General features: G+C 49.9%; 9 protein-coding genes across 9 annotated transcripts; 5 read left to right on the plus strand and 4 right to left on the minus strand.

The window, feature by feature from the left end:
• Nucleotides 1-141: 141 nt before the first annotated feature.
• Nucleotides 142-1,527, plus strand: VTN49DRAFT_1743 (uncharacterized protein; the record flags this gene model as incomplete). Its single annotated transcript, XM_069409391.1, has 1 exon — nt 142-1,527. One exon carries the CDS (start codon nt 142-144, stop codon nt 1,525-1,527), a length of 1,386 nt encoding a protein of 461 aa, XP_069270782.1.
• Nucleotides 1,528-1,716: 189 nt separating this feature from the next.
• On the plus strand, nt 1,717-2,637 carry VTN49DRAFT_1744 (60S ribosomal protein eL37; the record flags this gene model as incomplete). The annotated part of the gene is made up of 5 exons (XM_069409392.1): nt 1,717-1,777; nt 2,096-2,164; nt 2,233-2,254; nt 2,305-2,390; nt 2,558-2,637. The coding sequence occupies 5 exons, from the start codon at nt 1,717-1,719 to the stop codon at nt 2,635-2,637; spliced, it is 318 nt and encodes a 105-aa protein (XP_069270783.1).
• A 10-nt stretch (nt 2,638-2,647) lies between these two features.
• VTN49DRAFT_1745 (uncharacterized protein) lies at nt 2,648-3,082 on the minus strand (the record flags this gene model as incomplete). Its single annotated transcript, XM_069409393.1, has 3 exons — nt 2,648-2,650; nt 2,698-2,925; nt 2,972-3,082. 3 exons carry the CDS (start codon nt 3,080-3,082, stop codon nt 2,648-2,650), a joined length of 342 nt encoding a protein of 113 aa, XP_069270784.1.
• A 190-nt stretch (nt 3,083-3,272) lies between these two features.
• VTN49DRAFT_1746 (uncharacterized protein) lies at nt 3,273-4,452 on the minus strand (the record flags this gene model as incomplete). Its single annotated transcript, XM_069409394.1, has 3 exons — nt 3,273-3,593; nt 3,651-4,112; nt 4,174-4,452. 3 exons carry the CDS (start codon nt 4,450-4,452, stop codon nt 3,273-3,275), a joined length of 1,062 nt encoding a protein of 353 aa, XP_069270785.1.
• Nucleotides 4,453-4,779: 327 nt separating this feature from the next.
• Nucleotides 4,780-8,807, minus strand: VTN49DRAFT_1747 (uncharacterized protein; the record flags this gene model as incomplete). The annotated part of the gene is made up of 4 exons (XM_069409395.1): nt 4,780-7,344; nt 7,513-8,247; nt 8,301-8,457; nt 8,518-8,807. The coding sequence occupies 4 exons, from the start codon at nt 8,805-8,807 to the stop codon at nt 4,780-4,782; spliced, it is 3,747 nt and encodes a 1,248-aa protein (XP_069270786.1).
• Nucleotides 8,808-10,091: 1,284 nt separating this feature from the next.
• Nucleotides 10,092-12,027, plus strand: VTN49DRAFT_1748 (uncharacterized protein; the record flags this gene model as incomplete). The annotated part of the gene is made up of 4 exons (XM_069409396.1): nt 10,092-10,430; nt 10,479-11,532; nt 11,583-11,764; nt 11,818-12,027. The coding sequence occupies 4 exons, from the start codon at nt 10,092-10,094 to the stop codon at nt 12,025-12,027; spliced, it is 1,785 nt and encodes a 594-aa protein (XP_069270787.1).
• Nucleotides 12,028-12,841: 814 nt separating this feature from the next.
• VTN49DRAFT_1749 (uncharacterized protein) lies at nt 12,842-14,036 on the plus strand (the record flags this gene model as incomplete). The annotated part of the gene is made up of 3 exons (XM_069409397.1): nt 12,842-12,869; nt 12,920-13,177; nt 13,231-14,036. The coding sequence occupies 3 exons, from the start codon at nt 12,842-12,844 to the stop codon at nt 14,034-14,036; spliced, it is 1,092 nt and encodes a 363-aa protein (XP_069270788.1).
• Nucleotides 14,037-14,223: 187 nt separating this feature from the next.
• On the plus strand, nt 14,224-15,700 carry VTN49DRAFT_1750 (40S ribosomal eS4 domain-containing protein; the record flags this gene model as incomplete). Its single annotated transcript, XM_069409399.1, has 5 exons — nt 14,224-14,226; nt 14,443-14,480; nt 14,586-14,723; nt 14,785-15,069; nt 15,244-15,700. 5 exons carry the CDS (start codon nt 14,224-14,226, stop codon nt 15,698-15,700), a joined length of 921 nt encoding a protein of 306 aa, XP_069270789.1.
• A 413-nt stretch (nt 15,701-16,113) lies between these two features.
• On the minus strand, nt 16,114-17,039 carry VTN49DRAFT_1751 (uncharacterized protein; the record flags this gene model as incomplete). The annotated part of the gene is made up of 2 exons (XM_069409400.1): nt 16,114-16,901; nt 16,967-17,039. 2 exons carry the CDS (start codon nt 17,037-17,039, stop codon nt 16,114-16,116), a joined length of 861 nt encoding a protein of 286 aa, XP_069270790.1.
• Nucleotides 17,040-17,430: the final 391 nt, after the last annotated feature.

Below are 17,430 nucleotides of genomic sequence, written 5' to 3' on the forward strand. Positions count from 1 at the left end.
TTCGCCATCGGCTTATGAGGAACGCTGTCGTTTCCAAGATCGAAACGATTCCTCCTTCCCTGCTGGAGGAGTACGTTACCTTCCGTGGCTATTTGCTGAGTCTATATTCACAGTTGGCGCTGCAGCGCCGCGTCCATCAACATGTCGCGAAGACCAGCTGACGTTGCGTCAAAAGAGCGCAACGAGTATATTCCGCAATTCATTGCGAAGAAGCCTTTTTACGTTGATGACGACTCCGCAGCAAGCGATTACCTCGAACATCAGCGTTTACACAAGCAAAGTGTCGATCAGAGCAAATGGTATGAACGCGGCAAAAAATTGGGCCCTGCCGCAACCAAGTATCGAAAGGGTGCTTGCGAGAATTGCGGTGCGATGACTCACAAAGCAAAGGAGTGCCTGAGTCGGCCACGGAAACTCGGCGCAAAGTGGACCGGGAAGGACATCCAACCAGATGAGGTCATTCAGGACGTTCAGCTCGGCTGGGACGCCAAGCGTGACAGATGGAACGGCTACGACCCTAGCGAGTACCGGCGTGTTATTGAAGAGTACGAAGAGAGAGAAGCGCTGAAACGGGAAGTTGCAAAGGCGAAGAAGAAAGAAGAAGATGGGGACGAGAGTGATGATGGCGACAAGGATGATGCGAGGTATGCCGAGGAGTCAGACATGGGCCGACAGCAGAGCACGTCGACACGAAACCTGCGAATTCGAGAAGACACGGCGAAGTATCTTCTTAATCTCGATTTGGACTCGGCAAAGTACGATCCAAAGACGCGATCAATGGTAGATATGGGTGCCCAACTCGACCAAGCTTCTGCACTCGTAGCAGATGAAAACTTCGTTCGCTCCTCGGGAGATGCGGCCGAGTTCGAGAAGGCACAACGTTTTGCTTGGGAGGCGCAAGAACGAGGGGATAAGCAATACCACCTCCAAGCCAATCCTACGGCCGGCGAAATCATGCGCAAGAAGGAACTTTCCGAGGCTGAAACTAAGAGGAAGGAGCAAAAGAAAGCTCTGCTGGAGAAATACGGTGGTGAAGAGCACTTGAAGCCGGCCCCGCTTCGAAGTGCCGCAGTCATTGAAAACGAACGCTTTGTGGAATACGACGAAACGGGCGCCATCAAAGGTGCACCGAAAAAAGCCGTCAAGTCCAAGTACGCGGAAGACGTCTTCATTAACAACCACACATCAGTCTGGGGCAGCTGGTGGCATAATTTTCAATGGGGTTATGCATGCTGCCATTCGACTGTCAAGAACAGCTATTGTACTGGCGAGGAAGGCAAGAAGGCATTCGAAGAGGCCGAGAATCTGGCTTTCTTGGAGCCACCTAAACCAGCCGAAAATGAGACCGCCGAGTCTGAGAAGAAAGCGGAAGCGACTCAGAGAGTTGACATTGACCAGAGAAAGCGTGACCTTCATGCCATGCAGCAAGGCGTGGATGAAGAAGAACTAGAGTCTTACAAACGGAGTAAATTGGCTGCGGATGATCCGATGGCTCGTTACTTGGGCAAGGATGAGTTGATCGAATAGTTTTGTGTGTGCAGTATCGGTGCTTTTACGGCGTTCTGGGAGTGATTTTGTTCGTGGTGCAAATTAATACCCAAGATCTTGCATGTCATACGGGCCGGGTAGAGTTGGTACATGTTGAAATGATATGAACTGTCGAGACAGCGATATCACTTTTCTATTTAGATGGGTTTCTCCGTCTCGCCAAATGTCATGAGAGACTTCTCGATTTGTATCTGCCGACCCAGTGAAGCACGCCGTACGACTGTTTCAGGTACTAGGCTTACGAGGATTCAATAGCCAGGATTGGCATTTCCTTTGTATTTCTTGCTCCTGGTTAACTTCTTTCATGTGTAAGACCTTCAGAGCTGTGAGCCTTGCATTTGGATTCAGAGGCGACCTTATGGCCCTCCAGCCTGCCTGATCGGTCAACTGTCTTAAACAAACAGCCAATCGCAGTTGCGGAGATGAGATTATCTAATCAATGTATCACGTGATGTGACACATGCGCTAAGCCTAATTCAGCGCTCAATTGAGGGCTCGAACCCTGATCTCCCACACGTCGCTAAGCGACCTCCCAAGAAAGTAATAGCTTTGGTTGAACTTTTGATCTGCTTGCTCCACGAACGACGACAACCAGCGAACCCTTTGACGGAAGCCGGTATGTTCTACGTGGATTCTTCTCGATTGATTTCTTTGCTCTTTCGCTAACCGACTCAATTTCTACAGAGCCGCTCCTAATCCAAGATGAGTACGTGACCGCAAGCGACCCCGACGCCGACCAAAACATCGCAAATGAAGAAATTGTCTAACCGGGCAAACAGCGAAGGGTACCACCAGCTTTGGCAAGCGTCATAATAAGACGCACACGCTCTGCAGACGATGCGGTTAGTACATCCTATTTTCCGGCGCAGAATGTGGGAGTTTGGAGGGATTGGGTCGTGTTGGAGATGAAGACGATGGGGCATACCCGGTCGAGTCGATGAAAGAGGGATTGTGTGTTGCGCATCGACAAAACGATCAATGGCTGATTGTTTCTCGCCTCGATATACAGGAAAGCGCGCTTTCCACATCCAGAAGAGCACCTGCGGCAACTGCGGCTATCCTTCTGCTAAGATCCGAAAGTGTACGTAATTTTTCTCTCTTACTACGCGCCGTGCGCGGGTCCGCAGGGTATGCAGACGGAAAACTCACGCGTTTTTTACAGACAACTGGAGCGAGAAGGCGAAGCGACGCAAGACCACCGGCACCGGCCGTATGAAGCACCTGAGAGAAGTCCATCGCCGATTCCGCAATGGGTTCCGCACCGGTGTACCTAAGGGTTCTCGTGGGCCTGTGACTGCATAGATTTGTTCCATTTTGAATGAATGACAAGTCAATCCTCCGTTTTGAGAATGCGCGAAGCTCGTGAAAATGAAATGGCTGGATGAAAGTCAAAACTGCCTTTACTCTAGCCGTAACGAGAGACGTCGCCTCTTGTTCTCTTCTGTCTAATATCAAAAAAGAGTTTGATCCCACTGGTCATCAGGGTGTGGTGTCTCCAAAATGACGTCGGAGGAAACGGCGCGGAGCGGGTCATGGAGTTAGTAACGAATACATTTGTTCTACTTGTACGACATTGGTACTCAATTGTCGGCCCCCTGAGGCTAGCTTCTCTGTGGTTTCACCCATTCTCCGTACCGACCCGACGGGCCTGCTAGACAACGAGTAAACGTCCACCGTACTGAGGTTCAAGAGAACATGGCTGGCATTGACACCCTATGTATCCTTTATGCTCCCCTCTCAAACACCCGAACACCTCCATCCCTTTGTACATGATACAGAACTTCTTTTTCTTCCCATTTTTTTGCGTCTTCCCCGTCCTCTTCAAGTCCAAATTGGCCGCCGCTGCTGATCCTCAACACTCCACTAACATCCTTTGCCGCACCCGTATCAAGTGTTCTCAGCTGCATGACCATGCGTGCACGATGTGCAAGACCAATCACCAACGCCGCGTGTTCAGTTTCCAACGGCGTTGGATTTGGCGCCGTCGATGCATTATGGATCAGTGGCGCATCGGCAGATGCAGTTAAAATCGTAGCATGAGCGTGCTGCATGGGTCAGTTACCTGACCTTCGGCTCATGAATTAGGAGATCGCAAAACTTACGCTTTCAAGTTCCATGATCCATTCCATCATTTCAGTCGCGCCAATTCCATGCGCGGAGCCTGTAGATGCGAGCAGGAAGTCTGGATTGTCTATAATAAGGAGGACGCCATTTCCGTTTTGACCTTGGTCGCGATCTGTCGTCCTCTGTTGGCCTGTCTCTCGAATAGCCGAGACTATTTGCTTCTCTAGAGCATCAAGCGCCGAGACACCTCGTCCCGAGTATTGTAGCTTTCTCCTGCTGGTCGAACCAGCAGAAGAGAAGGTGCCCGTTTGCGACGGACCTGCCCTGTTCTGAGCAGTGGGCGTCCTTGGCGAAGTAGGAATTCCTGACTGCAGCGGCGAAGCGTGCCGCACCTGCGTCGGCTGGCTGCTAGCATCTAACACATCTCCATGGAACAATCTACTCAACCCGTCCACGAATACAAATAACCCTTGTTCTTCAAGACGGACCAGATCCAGTCCCTAATGAATCCGTCAACAAATGATCCTTTTTTTTTCGAAGAATAAGGAACGAATAACGAACCAATCTTTTCGCTTCTGCTCTCCAAAAATCGTTGTTTCGCAAGAAACTGACCAAAACAGCTTTATGGAACCCCGCCTTTGGTGGCGGCGAAGTTGAAGGAGATATACTATGCTCGCCAACCCTGCTCCGACCTCCATGTTGAAGGGCTGCGTACAGATATCGCAGAACTAGCCAGTTACTTGTCGCACCTAGGACAGAGGTAATCAGGGTTAGAGAAGACGGGGGAGGGTTAGATATGTACGGTAGGAGGAGGTGAGGAAGTGGCGGCTGGGTCTGCATTGCTTGCTCCTTCTCTACCGAAGACTGTGTTTGGCCTGTCCAGGATCAGATACAGCTAGCTGATACCATGAAATTCAGCCAAGAATTATCGAACGCTCTTGACTCAAACCAGTGTATGTCTGAACGGGCGTTTTATGACGTTGAGATATTCTCAGTTCTCATCTTGAAATCTTTGTCGTGTGATTGGTCTGAATGGTGCCAAGGTATTCATCGCGTATCATATTACAGAAAAATGTCTACAATTACGCTGAATTTACGGAATGGTTACGGAATAGTTACACGCTCGTGGAAGCTCGAATTATCACGAGACGATTTTACTGGTACTACCTAACACTCCTCCAACATCTTTGCAATGACATCCATGGCATTCGGCTGTACTTCACCCTCTTCTTCTACTATATCTCTCTCTCCTTCCCATCCGAGATTGGTCAACGCTGGCTCCTCCAGCGAGCTGACGGCCATTTGAGCCTCGTGGTTGTTCGTCTTCTTCAGAGCATCCTGGTGGTCTTCTTGGTCCTCTTGCTTCAACTTTACTTTCCCCTGGTCCTGCTGCTCTCCCTGGCTACCGATGAGCTGCTCGTCCTTTTCGTCAAAGTCGCCCAATGCGATCTTCCCCAGGATCTCTGGAAATAACCAGGGAAAACTGATGAAAGGGAAGCGACTTGGATCAGGCTTTGCTGGCTCGAACGACATTTCCGGATTGAAAGGATTTTCCTTCTGAAACCTCTCCAGCGCCTCTGTCACTTCCTCATATGTCACCTTGTACATGGCCACGACTAGCGGGGCAAGTTGTTCAAAGTTGCGCCCACCGACCTTTTCGTAGCATTCACGACGGAAACGGTCACGGAGTGAACGCGAAATATTACCCAGTTCTTCATGGAGACGGTAGTCTTTGGTCAGGTTGGCATGACTCATCGCAAACGTGGACCAAACCTCGAACTCGCTTTTGATCTCTTGTTGTACCATGATCCGCCGTAGCGCCAAGTCGTAATCGACCTTGAGCTGTCTGGCAAATTCGAATAGTTCCTCCCCCACGACAATTCCACTATTCAGGACGCGCTCATCGAAAGGTTCATCGTATCTGGGAACGAATTCTGCCCGATCAACAGCATCGTACAGCTGCCCAAGAATCCTGTTGGATTTATAAATGTTTGACCCAGACTTTGACTGTCTTTCCATAAAGTGAGGCCACCTGCGAGGTCGAAGATCTGGTGTCATTCTCGCTGGGTTGCCAGTTTTGTTGTAATCGACGGCATCAGAGTGCAGTTTTGCCAGTCGAATGCATTTTCTTTCTTCAACACCCCCTTCAAGATAATCAGCCCACGCGAGATGCGCGAGTGCGATTCGCGGCAAGCAGTCGTTCTTCATGTACGTGACAAAGAAGGAGGTAACGTCGTTCACTGTCACCGGCCGATCCAGTTCCACGCCTTTAGCAGAAGAATAATCCATGGGCTGCCGGAACCAATCATTTGGCAAGAGGTCCGTGTCCCATATGACCAGATAGTCATCACCATCAAGATCACCGCCGGAACACATGCTGGCGATATCGCGATCTCCCAGCTGTGGAAGAACTACCACGTCCTTCAGATGGCTTAATTGCGGGCAATTGACGGCCCGGACAACCCGAATATCGCCAGGATGTAATGATGGATTTCGCGCAATGATGCAGATTCCTTCCACGACTTCGTATTTCCCAGCATCGGCACGATACACTTGGACAAAAATCTCAGGTAGTGCCGCCACTTTCTCCTCGTAAGAGGCGCCTGGGCCCGGGATGTTGTCGTATGAGAGTCCCTTTAGAATTGCCGATTCATCCATGACACCTAGAAGACAAGCACCGCGGTCGATAACGATTTTAGCTTTCTCCTTCAGATACTTGACCTGCCACGCCCGCCACAACGCCAAAAGAGACATGAAAAATGGTTCTTTCGTCTCATAGAACCCATCTGAGACCATCTGGGATATGGTGAGAGTCATTTGATTGGGATCGATGTACTTCCGGAGCAAGTACATGGCATGATTTCGATCAACTAGGATTTCATCCAAGTTTGTAAGCATTACCTGAAGCTTATCATGAAAGACATCATCAGGAACTCCGAGTGTTGAGAGGACAGCGATCAACTGTCTGTTCAGATGTGCCATGCAGAACTGTGACCAGCGAATGATCTCGAGACCCTGATGTCCAGTGGAAAACTTATGCTGGCTGGGGCGAATATGGATTTCTTGGTTTTTGGCCTGAGGAGTGACGACGAGCATTCCTTTGCAGCCGCCCAGGCGAAACTGAAAGGCTGAGGGGGGCTCCCCGTCGGGTGTCTTGATGCCCAGCTGATTGGCAGTCATCTGGGCCAGAAATTTTGACATGCGACCGACACCATCGGAGAACGTATACCCATTACGTTCCACATCCTTGATCTCACGGACCTGGACCGAGCAAGCAGTGACCGCGCGAGTGGTCGAGAAACACTGGCCTAGCCTCGCAGCATACTTCGCAATGTTGCGAATGTCCTCGAATTGTCCCATCCAGGCACGAATATTTGCTGCATTCAGGTTCGGAAGAGAAGCGAAGAAATAGGCACCATGCTCACGAAACTGGGAATTACCGAATGCAAGAAATTCGTAATGCCTGTCGCCCAGCGTGATTCCATTTGCCATTGTTCGCTTTATACGGGTGAATACCTCGTCCATCGTATCGTTCTCTGTGGAGTTGATTCTTCCGTTCAGTTTCTCATCCTTGAACCTGACCCGCAGGAAACGATCCGAGAATTCGATGAAATGGCGAATAACCCTATTGGAGATATCCACCGATGGGGAATGGTAATACACCGAGGTTGGAGTAACCGTAGCGGACCTCATCACACAGCAGTAAGGAGGAATTTTGGCTGTCGTCGTTGGCTTTGGGAATTTAATGTCAAAAATTTCCATGGGATCATGATGGATTTTTCTTTCGACGGCCACGTGTTCCAGCAGGGTTCTGGCCTTCTTCTCCCCAAGTGCCAGTAGTCTTTTGGCAAATTCTCTTCCTGCAGTATACTCGCTAATATAGCAATGTGAGATGCAAACCTCCAACTGATAACGCACAGAAAATGGTAGTGCGATATATCCATCCTGGATCAAATCGTGCAGATTCGACGATTTCATCGGTTCAGGGGGATCGATGACATCCCATACCACTGGTATCGGGAACACCTTTTGCGACTGCACCTTGAAATTGTGGTCTTTTTGGATTGTGACATTAAAATCCTGCAGAGCTTGAAGTGCCATTTTGTAGCTTTCAAAGTCCTCTGAGCCGGTTGCATGAATGATCTGAATTGAAGTCCAGCGCCCGAGGTTGATGATGGGCGTATGCTTTCTTAGACTAGTCGGCAAGCGCGCCAAATCTGTAGGATTGTGGACAATGTCCGTTTGACGGTACCACGTGTTTGCATCTTTCCAGCTCGTATCTGAACCGGCGAAAGTCGTCCTCAAATTTTTGAGGCGACGATGGTACGTCGGGGGGCTGTCAAGAACGAGGATGTGGCAGATAGAATCCCTTGATTGATCCCGAAGTTCATATGCCCGTTTGATTTGAGCCAACGAAACCCGCAACCGGTAGTTATGGATGTTGGCTCTTGAGTCTTCAGGAGATGGCTGTCGACGATTGTAGACCACAACTTCAAAATATATGGTTAACTCTCTTTGCTGGAGATTTAAGACCAATTGAAGCGGCTCTGTCAGCCCATGTCCAATTGACTTGAGGATAAGAAAAGTCTGCTCCCCGATCAATGTGCCGAAGTTGATGCCACTGATAGGAATGTTCTGCAAAGATTTGAGTTGAGCAAGCACTTGTCAACGAAGGTGGTGAAACGTACAATTTCTGCTGGATAAGCAAAATCAGAGTGCACAGGACTTGGAACTTGGTAATTGTGTCTCTGAACTTCCGGCTGAAGTGATATGGAAACTTCACGGCCGTTAGGTAGCTTTATTGGGTACCGTCCTGTAGTCCAGAACGCAGTCTCTGGCGGTGGCCTTTGGACAAATATTAGAATCAGTACAACATGACGCCATTTCTTCCATAGGAAGCAATACTTGAATCGCAGTTTGCCATTGTGAGTTCTCTTCCCTGTAGAGTCTTCAAAGAGATCGATCGAAATGATTCGACCATGCGCTGAGAATGCCTCCCAAATGCTCAACACAGTTGCTTCCGCCGGCACTCGAGAAAGATGGATCGTGAGGGAATCCCGGAATGACCACGCCGGCACGATGTCGCGGTTGTCACGAACCGTTGTGCCTGTCGAGGATTGCCTTCGTTCATGTTCATTCAAACTTCCAGCTCGGACCCTTGGTTGTCGATGAGTTCGGTGTTTCGGTGATCGCATTTTGACTTGGGACTTGTTCCCGGCCTTGAGAGTGTCATGTAGATAGAGGATTGATCTTGGCACAGTTGCTGTAGGCAGGACAGTCCCGTGTAGCAAACAGTTCACAGACGAGGAAGAAGAGAAACACGACAGGACCGAAAGGCCAGTTACCGTGGGGAGTGTGAACCAGAGCGAGTGAACAATCGGCGACAAGAATGCAACGTACGTTGAACATAGAAATGGAACTGTATGGAATTGTATTTCTGAGCATTGATCCTAGAAGGGGAGCTGAATAGCAGGATCCATTTTTGATCAAACACGTCATTATCACCATCCAGAGTGTTTTGCTCTCCCAAATATGTGATTCCATGCACTAGGATCAAATCATTTCGACCTTCCTAAGCTTCTCTTCCTCATATTCGGCATCGGCAGAATGTGATTCTTGTTGGCTGACTCGGATTCTTGGTATTTTGCATAGTACCCAACCTCCAAGGCTTCCTGAACTATGGTGTTTGGCTTCTTAAAACAATATCCTGCTGAGAAACTGATTTCATTTCTCTTGAAAATATCTATCTTCCTAGATGTGATTATATGCGTCCTGGGATATCCAACCATTGCTGACCGAAGCTTTGAGCTCCTGGGACATTCATTCTGGACAGCTTACCGTCACCGCAATTTCGACAACAAACACGATGTAAGAATTTCGAAACGGTGAGGGCCCCAAACTTGGCCTCCTGAACTGAACAAAGCAGTTATTAGGAACTGACGTTGAAACAGCGAAGTGACTTCTTCTGGTCAGTGCTCATTGATCACAAGATCATGTTTGACGTTATGTATCTGTATTGCTGATTGAAGTTGATCAGTTAAGGTTTTTTTTTTTTTTTTTTTTTTTTTTTTTTTTTTTTTTTTTTTTGGCAATGACAGTACGGAGTACTCGTAGTGTCCCAGAGCCCCCTGAGTCTTGGGACGTGGGCTTAGTCCGATGTTAGATATTGGAATTAACGGTATAAGACATTGTAAATTACAGGACTTCTCTGTTTAATTGTATTTATAAGCCGTAATTACACGATCATACAGCTTGGCATTACCTTTGGTGCTCCTACCGTGCCGCGCAATTTGGGGGTGACGGGACGATGGAGCACTGGAGCAACGAAGACCAGGAAGTTGGCTTTCGGCCGACATGGCGTGAATGTTGTGATCTACCGAGGGAGGGTCAGGCTCCGGCTGTATATGAAGCAATCCTCGCCACAATTCCAAATGCGATGACATACTATTCATCCTGCAGGGTGTATTGCCGCGACGAAAATGAGGGCAGGGCATTTGATTCGGCGCATCTCCGCCCCGTCTCGGGCTCAGCTCCGCTCAGCTTGCACAAGGGAATCGCAACAAACAGCTACAACCTGCGCGAGCTTTGGTCGCAGATGGAGTAGTAACTCCAGTTCAGGAACTACAAGTACAGGATCAACTGGAGCAGTTCCAGCTTCCAATGCTAGTTCAGCGGCGTTCTGGACGACGGGACGCGCCCTCCTTCTAGCAGCTTTGGCAGGTTCCGGAGCCTATGCCATCGCGCGCTCCCAAGGAACTTCACCAAGCCCCGATACTGCTAAGGGACCTCAGTACGGTGACATCAAACAGTTTGAGAAGGTAAAAAATCATGACTCGCTGGTAGCAAGCGCTAGCTGACTTGGACAGGCAATCGCGGAATTGCGCCAGAAACTGGGCGAAGATGCGATCAGTACGGACGAGGATGATTTGCACAAACATGGGTACTCGGAATGGTCCACAGTCAATGCGGACCGTCTCCCAATTGCCATCGCTTACCCGAAGTCAACCGAAGAAGTGTCCGAGATCGCCAAGGTCTGCCATAAGTATAAGATGCCTATGGTCCCCTACTCTGGAGGTTCAAGCTTGGAAGCGAACTTCTCAGCACCGTACGGCGGTCTGACAATTGATTTTGCCTTCATGGACCGTGTTCTTGAAGTTCACAAGGATGACATGGATGTGGTAGTTCAGCCGTCAATCCAATGGATGGAGCTGAACAAACAACTGGAACCCACCGGGCTCTTCTTCCCCGTCGATCCCGGCCCATCAGCAATGATTGGAGGCATGGTTGGAACAAATTGCAGTGGGACCAATGCCGTCCGTTACGGCACTATGAAAGACTGGGTGATCAACTTGACCGTTGTGCTGGCAGATGGCCGGGTTATCAAGACACGACGTCGCCCGCGTAAGACGGCAGCGGGATACAACCTCACAGGGTTGTTCGTTGGCTCCGAGGGGACTTTGGGCATTGTCACCGAGATCACACTGAAATTGACTCCCATCCCGGAGGAAATGCGAGTGGGCGTTGTGACTTTCCCTACCATTCGAGACGCGGCATCTGCAGCGATGCAGGTCATTCATAAGTCCGTTCCAGTACAGTCCATGGAAATCATGGATGAAGTGCAAATGAATGTCATCAACCGCGCCGGAGGCACTGGCCGCACATGGAAGGAGCTGCCCACGCTTTTCTTCAAGTTCTCCGGGACAAAATCCCAAGTGGCCGACAGCATTCGCATGACTAAGGACATCGTCCAAAAGAACAATTCGACGTCGTTTGAATTTGCCAAGGATGAAGAAGAGGCACATTCGTTGTGGTCCGCGCGGAAGCAGTCGTTGTGGAGCATGCTCGCGTTGCGACGGGAGGGCACCGACGTGTGGTCGACCGACGTCGCTGTTCCTGTCTCCCGACTTCCGGACATTATCGGTGAGAACCGCCCTTGAATATTTCCCCTTCTCCCACTAACCCGTTGTCAGAACCTACCAAAAAGGATTTGAATGATCTGGATCTTTTTGCAAGCCTCCTAGGTCACATTGGTGATGGAAACTTCCACACCAGCATTATGTATGATCGTAAGAATCCAGACGAAGTGGCGCGTGTTGAAAAAGTGGTGCACAACATGGTGGAGCGAGCACTGGAGATGGAGGGATCCTGCACTGTAAGTGCACTGCTTCGGTCACTTAATGTCAGCCGCTAATGGTAATTCTGCAGGGTGAGCATGGAATTGGTCTGGGAAAGAAGCAATTTGTCCAGCAGGAGTTGGGACCTGATACCATTGAGTTGATGCGCACTATCAAGCGTGCCCTTGATCCGCACTGGCTGCTCAACCCAGGCAAAATCTTTGACTACTCGCCAGACGCAAAACCTACAAGTGCTGTCGATGTACAGGCGGCTCGACTGGCCGGAGCACAGAAGAAATAGGCTGTCTCCAGATCTTCATGATCGATTTGCCTATATCGGTCGTAGGACCGCTGTATATTCAAGAGATTTTGTCAGCATGAATGGTACTATGTAGATGGTTGTCTACGAATGTCATGAACCTCTGTATCTAACTTGTCCTGAATCATTCCATGTCCATTATCATAAGTTTTGAGCATTTACCTCGAAGACCTCGTCTCAGCTGATCTGTAAAGGCTCCGACTAGTTCCTGTTCTTACTCGGCATGCGATTACTATTCTGCATCCATGGCCAGACAAACACAAAACCAAACCAGGGAATGCCTTTTGAGCGCAGTGGCAGTCGAATGCTGATAAGCTGATAAGATTATCAATGGAACGATAAGGCAAATCACGTGATAAAAGGTCCCACCATCCCCGCCGATCGACAATCGCGTCGCAAAAGTCGAGAACGGTGACTCAACCATCCAACTGGCAGGAAAATCATAGATTGTAATCTGTCATCAGTCTGCTACTCCAATTGGGCGATTTTGATCACATCGATCACACTTCGGAGAGAAAGTATGTGTAATTGATGCGTAGTTTGCTCTCAAACGGTCCATAAAAGCTCTGCCGGTATCGGACATCATCGGTCCCGAACCCTCCTCGTCACCGAACACGAAAGTTGGCGGTCTCAGATTTTCATGACTCATTCTCAGCTTCTTCTGCTTTTCGAGGGTATTTATCTGGCACAAAAATAAGTTGAATCAACAATCTCCTGGCCATCACTGTGACTGATTCCCATCCCTCAGAGTGAAGGGTGAAATTTCTGGCTCGAGATCAAATTCAATCCAGACACAATGCCAACTCCCACGCCCAAGAAGTGCGGTACGTATATCATAACGAGAAATGATGCGACCTCAGGCTGATCTCAATAGGTGTTTTGGGTGCCACTGGCTCCGTCGGCCAGCGGTTTATCCTTCTCCTCGCTGATCATCCCTTCCTCGTTCTCCACGCCGTAGGCGCTTCGTCACGCTCCGCCGGCAAGAAATACAAAGATGCGGTCAAATGGAAGCAGGCCAGACCGATGTCGAAGGAGCTGAGCGAGCTCGTTGTTCAAGAATGCAAGCCAGAGAATTTCAAAGACTGTGACTTAGTATTCTCTGGGCTTGACAGCGATGTTGCTGGAGAAGTTGGTATGTTCATTCCGCACAGCACTTAAAGATGGATCTCATCTGACCATGACCAGAAATGGAATTTGTCAAGGCAGATATTCCCATTTTCTCGAACGCGAAGAATTACCGCAAGCACCCGCTCGTGCCTCTGGTCGTCCCGACTATCAACCCGCAACACCTGGATCTCATCCCTCATCAAAGGAAGGAGCTCGGCATCAACAAGGGCCTCCTAGTATGCAACTCTAATTGTGCAGTTATTGGTGTCGTTACTCCCTTGGCTGCTATTCAGGCCAAATTCGGCCCTGTGGAAACCGTCGAAGTGTTCACGGAGCAGGCCGTGTCCGGGGCAGGTTACCCCGGTGTACCATCGATGGATATCATGGACAACGTCATTCCCTACATTGCGGGCGAGGAGGATAAACTCGAAAATGAAGCGCAGAAGATCCTTGGCTCACTAAGAGCTGACGCGACGGGCATTGACGAGCAGTCTGGGCTCACTGTTGGAGCGACTTGCACACGAGTGGGTGTGACAGATGGACATATGGCATTTGTGTCGCTGCGCTTCAAGAACCGGCCACCTCCGAGCGCTGAGCAGGTCAAGCAAGCTCTCAGAGAGTATCAAACCGAGGCGCGGAAGCTGGGCGCACACTCGGCTCCCGAACAGGCCATCGTTGTGTTTGATGAGCCGGATCGCCCGCAGCCTCGTCTGGATCGAGACTTGTCCGGCGGCTATGCAGTGAGCGTTGGTCGTGTGCGAGAGGCAGCACCCGGCGGTTACTTTGATCTGCGCTTCGTTTGTCTCTCGCATAACACAGTTATCGGTGCTGCGGGCTCTTCTATTGTGAATGCTGAGATTGCGGTCATCAAGGGACTAATCTAAATGACAACAAAAGTTCTGTACATAGAGAGTAGGACAATAGATCTTGGTTTTGATCAATCATATTTCGGAATGGAGCACATTCAACATCAATGGGGATGCTCGAATGCGCATTTTCAAACTCCAGCTTTTTTTTGTGGTTAGAACAGTTGACGTCTCTCAAATCGCGCCGCGTGTGAGAAATACAAGAATGGTTTTACTAACTATATCTGGAATAGCCTCATTATTTGGGCAAGCTTGCTCGAGCGCAATTGACTGATCCAAGTTAGGTTTAGTTTTAGACAAATCGAGACTAGCGCTAGGGCTGGAACCCACAACCCACTGGGCTGGTTAGCTTAAGCGAATTTTGTCGCTTTGGTGACTTTGAACTCCTCTCCGGTCTGTCAACTGGGACACTTCGACTCTCGAGGGAACAGTCAAGGACATCGTCAAGATGCCGCGCGGACCGTAAGTTTCCCTGTCCAATGCCGCTCCGGATTCCGCCAATGGATCTGAATTGCGCTCGCAGCGGATGCTCGAAGGAATATGGCTGACATTGTTCGATGCGGACAGAGTCAAGCACCAGAAGCGCTTGAGCGCCCCGAGCCACTGGCTCCTGGACAAAATGTCCGGAGCCTACGCTCCTAAGCCGTCTCCTGGTCCTCACAAGGCCCGTGACTGCCTGCCCCTGATCGTGTTCATCCGCAACCGGTATGCGAACAGAACTTTCAGCTCCGAAATGAGACAAGTACTGATCAATTCGGGTGAACAGCCTCAAGTATGCCCTGAACACGCGCGAGACGAAGGCCGTCCTCATGCAGCGTCACGTCAAGGTCGACGGCAAGGTCCGCACCGACCCGACCTACCCCGCCGGCTTCATGGACGTGATCACCATCGAGAAGACTGGCGAGAACTTCCGTCTCATCTACGACACCAAGGGCCGCTTCGCTGTGCACCGTATTCAGGCCGAGGAGGCTGAGTACAAGCTCGGCAAGGTCAAGCGCGTTCAGCTGGGCAAGGGCGGGATCCCATTCTTGGTTACGCACGATGCGAGAACGTGAGTTGTGTCTTCAAGCCGCTCAGCAGTTCCGCGTCATTCAGTCGTTGGACCAAGTTTTGGTTGATCGGCGGAGGACGATGGACAATTCTTCGAAACTGAAGATAACTGTTGAGCGGTAAGATTGAGATCTTCCCGGAACAAGTCATGCTAATTCTTGTGTTCTACAAACAGCATCCGCTACCCCGACCCGCTGATCAAGGTCAACGACACCGTCAAGATTGATCTCGCTACCGGCAAGATCACCGACTTCATCAAGTTCGACACTGGTGCCCTGGTCATGGTTACTGGTGGTCGTAACATGGGCCGTGTTGGTGTGATCACCCACCGTGAGCGCCACGATGGTGGTTTCAACATCGTCCACATCAAGGACGCTGTTGACAACACCTTCGCCACCCGGGAGTCGAACGTGTTCGTTATCGGCCAGGACAAGCCCTGGATCTCGCTGCCCAAGGGCAAGGGTGTCAAGGTGAGTTTTCGCACAAAATTTCGGTTTTTTCATAGTTCTCTAGCTAACTTGACACTCTCTAGCTCACTGTTGCTGAGGAGCGTGACCGCCGCCGTGCTCTGGCTCTTGCTTAAATGCATGAGGACTTGTGATCTTTTCTCTGTTTGTTTGGCGGGGCGATGAAAAAAGGGTAGGTCAATTCGGTAGTTCTGTGTACGCATGGCCGAGTCAATGATACGAATGCATCGAATGTTCGGAATAAAAAATAATGAATAGATTGGTAAAAGTTCAACCTGCCGCTCTCCATGGGCTATATGCGAAAGCTCATGACTCGTAGAATGAACCTGGATAGAATCTCTCGTCTGATTCATGCAAAGCCCTGAAGCAACGCATTCCTCCATCAACAAACTGCAGTAGTTGAATAACATTGTTCCACTGGCCAACGGTTACTACCGGTCGATTGTAAAACGTGTTTGTCGATTCAACCCTCTTCTTCATGCATTTGTCTGATAATACGCAAAATGTGACTCTCTTATAATCTAGTCTAAGCTACCGTTTGGATCAAGCTCGATCGAAACCAGAAGAGACTTCCAATATCAAATATCAAGAACCACATCCGCCTCCATTAAAACAGCCGGCGAGGACACCCATTGAATCAACTGCGCAATCGTCGAACTCGTGTACTCAGTTCTCGGGATTTCATGTCCACCACCATGGTCAAAGACCTTCCGAACTTTCGCATGGCATAGATTCGCCAACAGCATACCCGAGAAATATCGAGGATCCTTCGAGCCGACAACATGGGCCGTAGGGATCCTGATCCTGTAAGGTCCCTTGAGCATTTGAGCCAGTTCGTCTGTAGAACGGTTCGTCATGCCCAGAACATCATCGCGCCATCGATTCGAGCCCTCTGCCAGGATAGCAGAGGATGCGGCGCGGGCTTGCAAAGCGGAACGCGATGCCTTGTCCAATTCCCAGAGCTCCGGTGCAACAGTAAAGTCTAGATTGTTCTCGAGCTCCAACAGCGACACGCCGCCGCAGATGAATATGGCGAATTTGAAGGGCGGCGGCGACGATGAATATTGATCTGTTGCCGACGCGCATTCCTTCTCGTGGTGGAGAAGGAGACTGGACACCAACAGGCAGCCTTGAGAAAATGTCATCACGCCGTCGTAGGGCCCATAGCGTGCGACGTAATCCTTCAACCACGCCCGTGCGTTGGCAAGGTCATCGAGAGTGTAGTTCGCTGGCCAATAGCAATAATAAGGGCCGGGGTAGAACAGATCAATGCCCGCTGCCGCACTCGATGGCTTGGGACCATTGACAAAATCGAATTCCAAATCTTCGGGATCGATTTCGCGAGCGAGACGTTGTCGAAACGAGGCTGACGACCGCTCTGTTAGTATTAAGGCCCCGCTATACATTGTGCGCTCCATCGTTTCAGCTTACAAGTTTGCGATTTGAAAATTGCCCCGCTCGTGCCATATCCATGGAGGCAGAGAATCCGTATCTTGCGGGACATCTTGAACCCTGATTACCTGCTTTGGAGAATACACTAGTATTCTCCAGTAGGGCACAGAGTCTGGGCCGTGTCCAGATTTGAGTGAAGCTTGAATATCCCCAGAACCCCTCTAGTTCATTGATACATGCAGGCTTGATTGCACGTCGCGTATGCTGCGGCGGTTCAGTTGGTTATGCGAAGATATGCCGAGATGATGCAACTGGTCTAGGAAGTATTAATTTTTGACCGGGATTGAGCAACAGTTATGCTGCACGCCCAGTGGCACTTCTTGACAGGGGTGGCCCTCAATTTCGAAGTAGCTGCTCCAGGGATCCAATCTGTCAGTTGGTCCCAGGTAAACGGACTAGTGGTTGATCAAATTAAGGTGCGTGTTGACAGCCAAGATGATATA

This window comes from Thermomyces lanuginosus (genome assembly GCF_041956635.1).
Source record: "Thermomyces lanuginosus strain ATCC 200065 unplaced genomic scaffold VTN49scaffold_22, whole genome shotgun sequence".
NCBI classification, from domain to species: Eukaryota; Fungi; Ascomycota; class Eurotiomycetes; order Eurotiales; family Trichocomaceae; genus Thermomyces; species Thermomyces lanuginosus.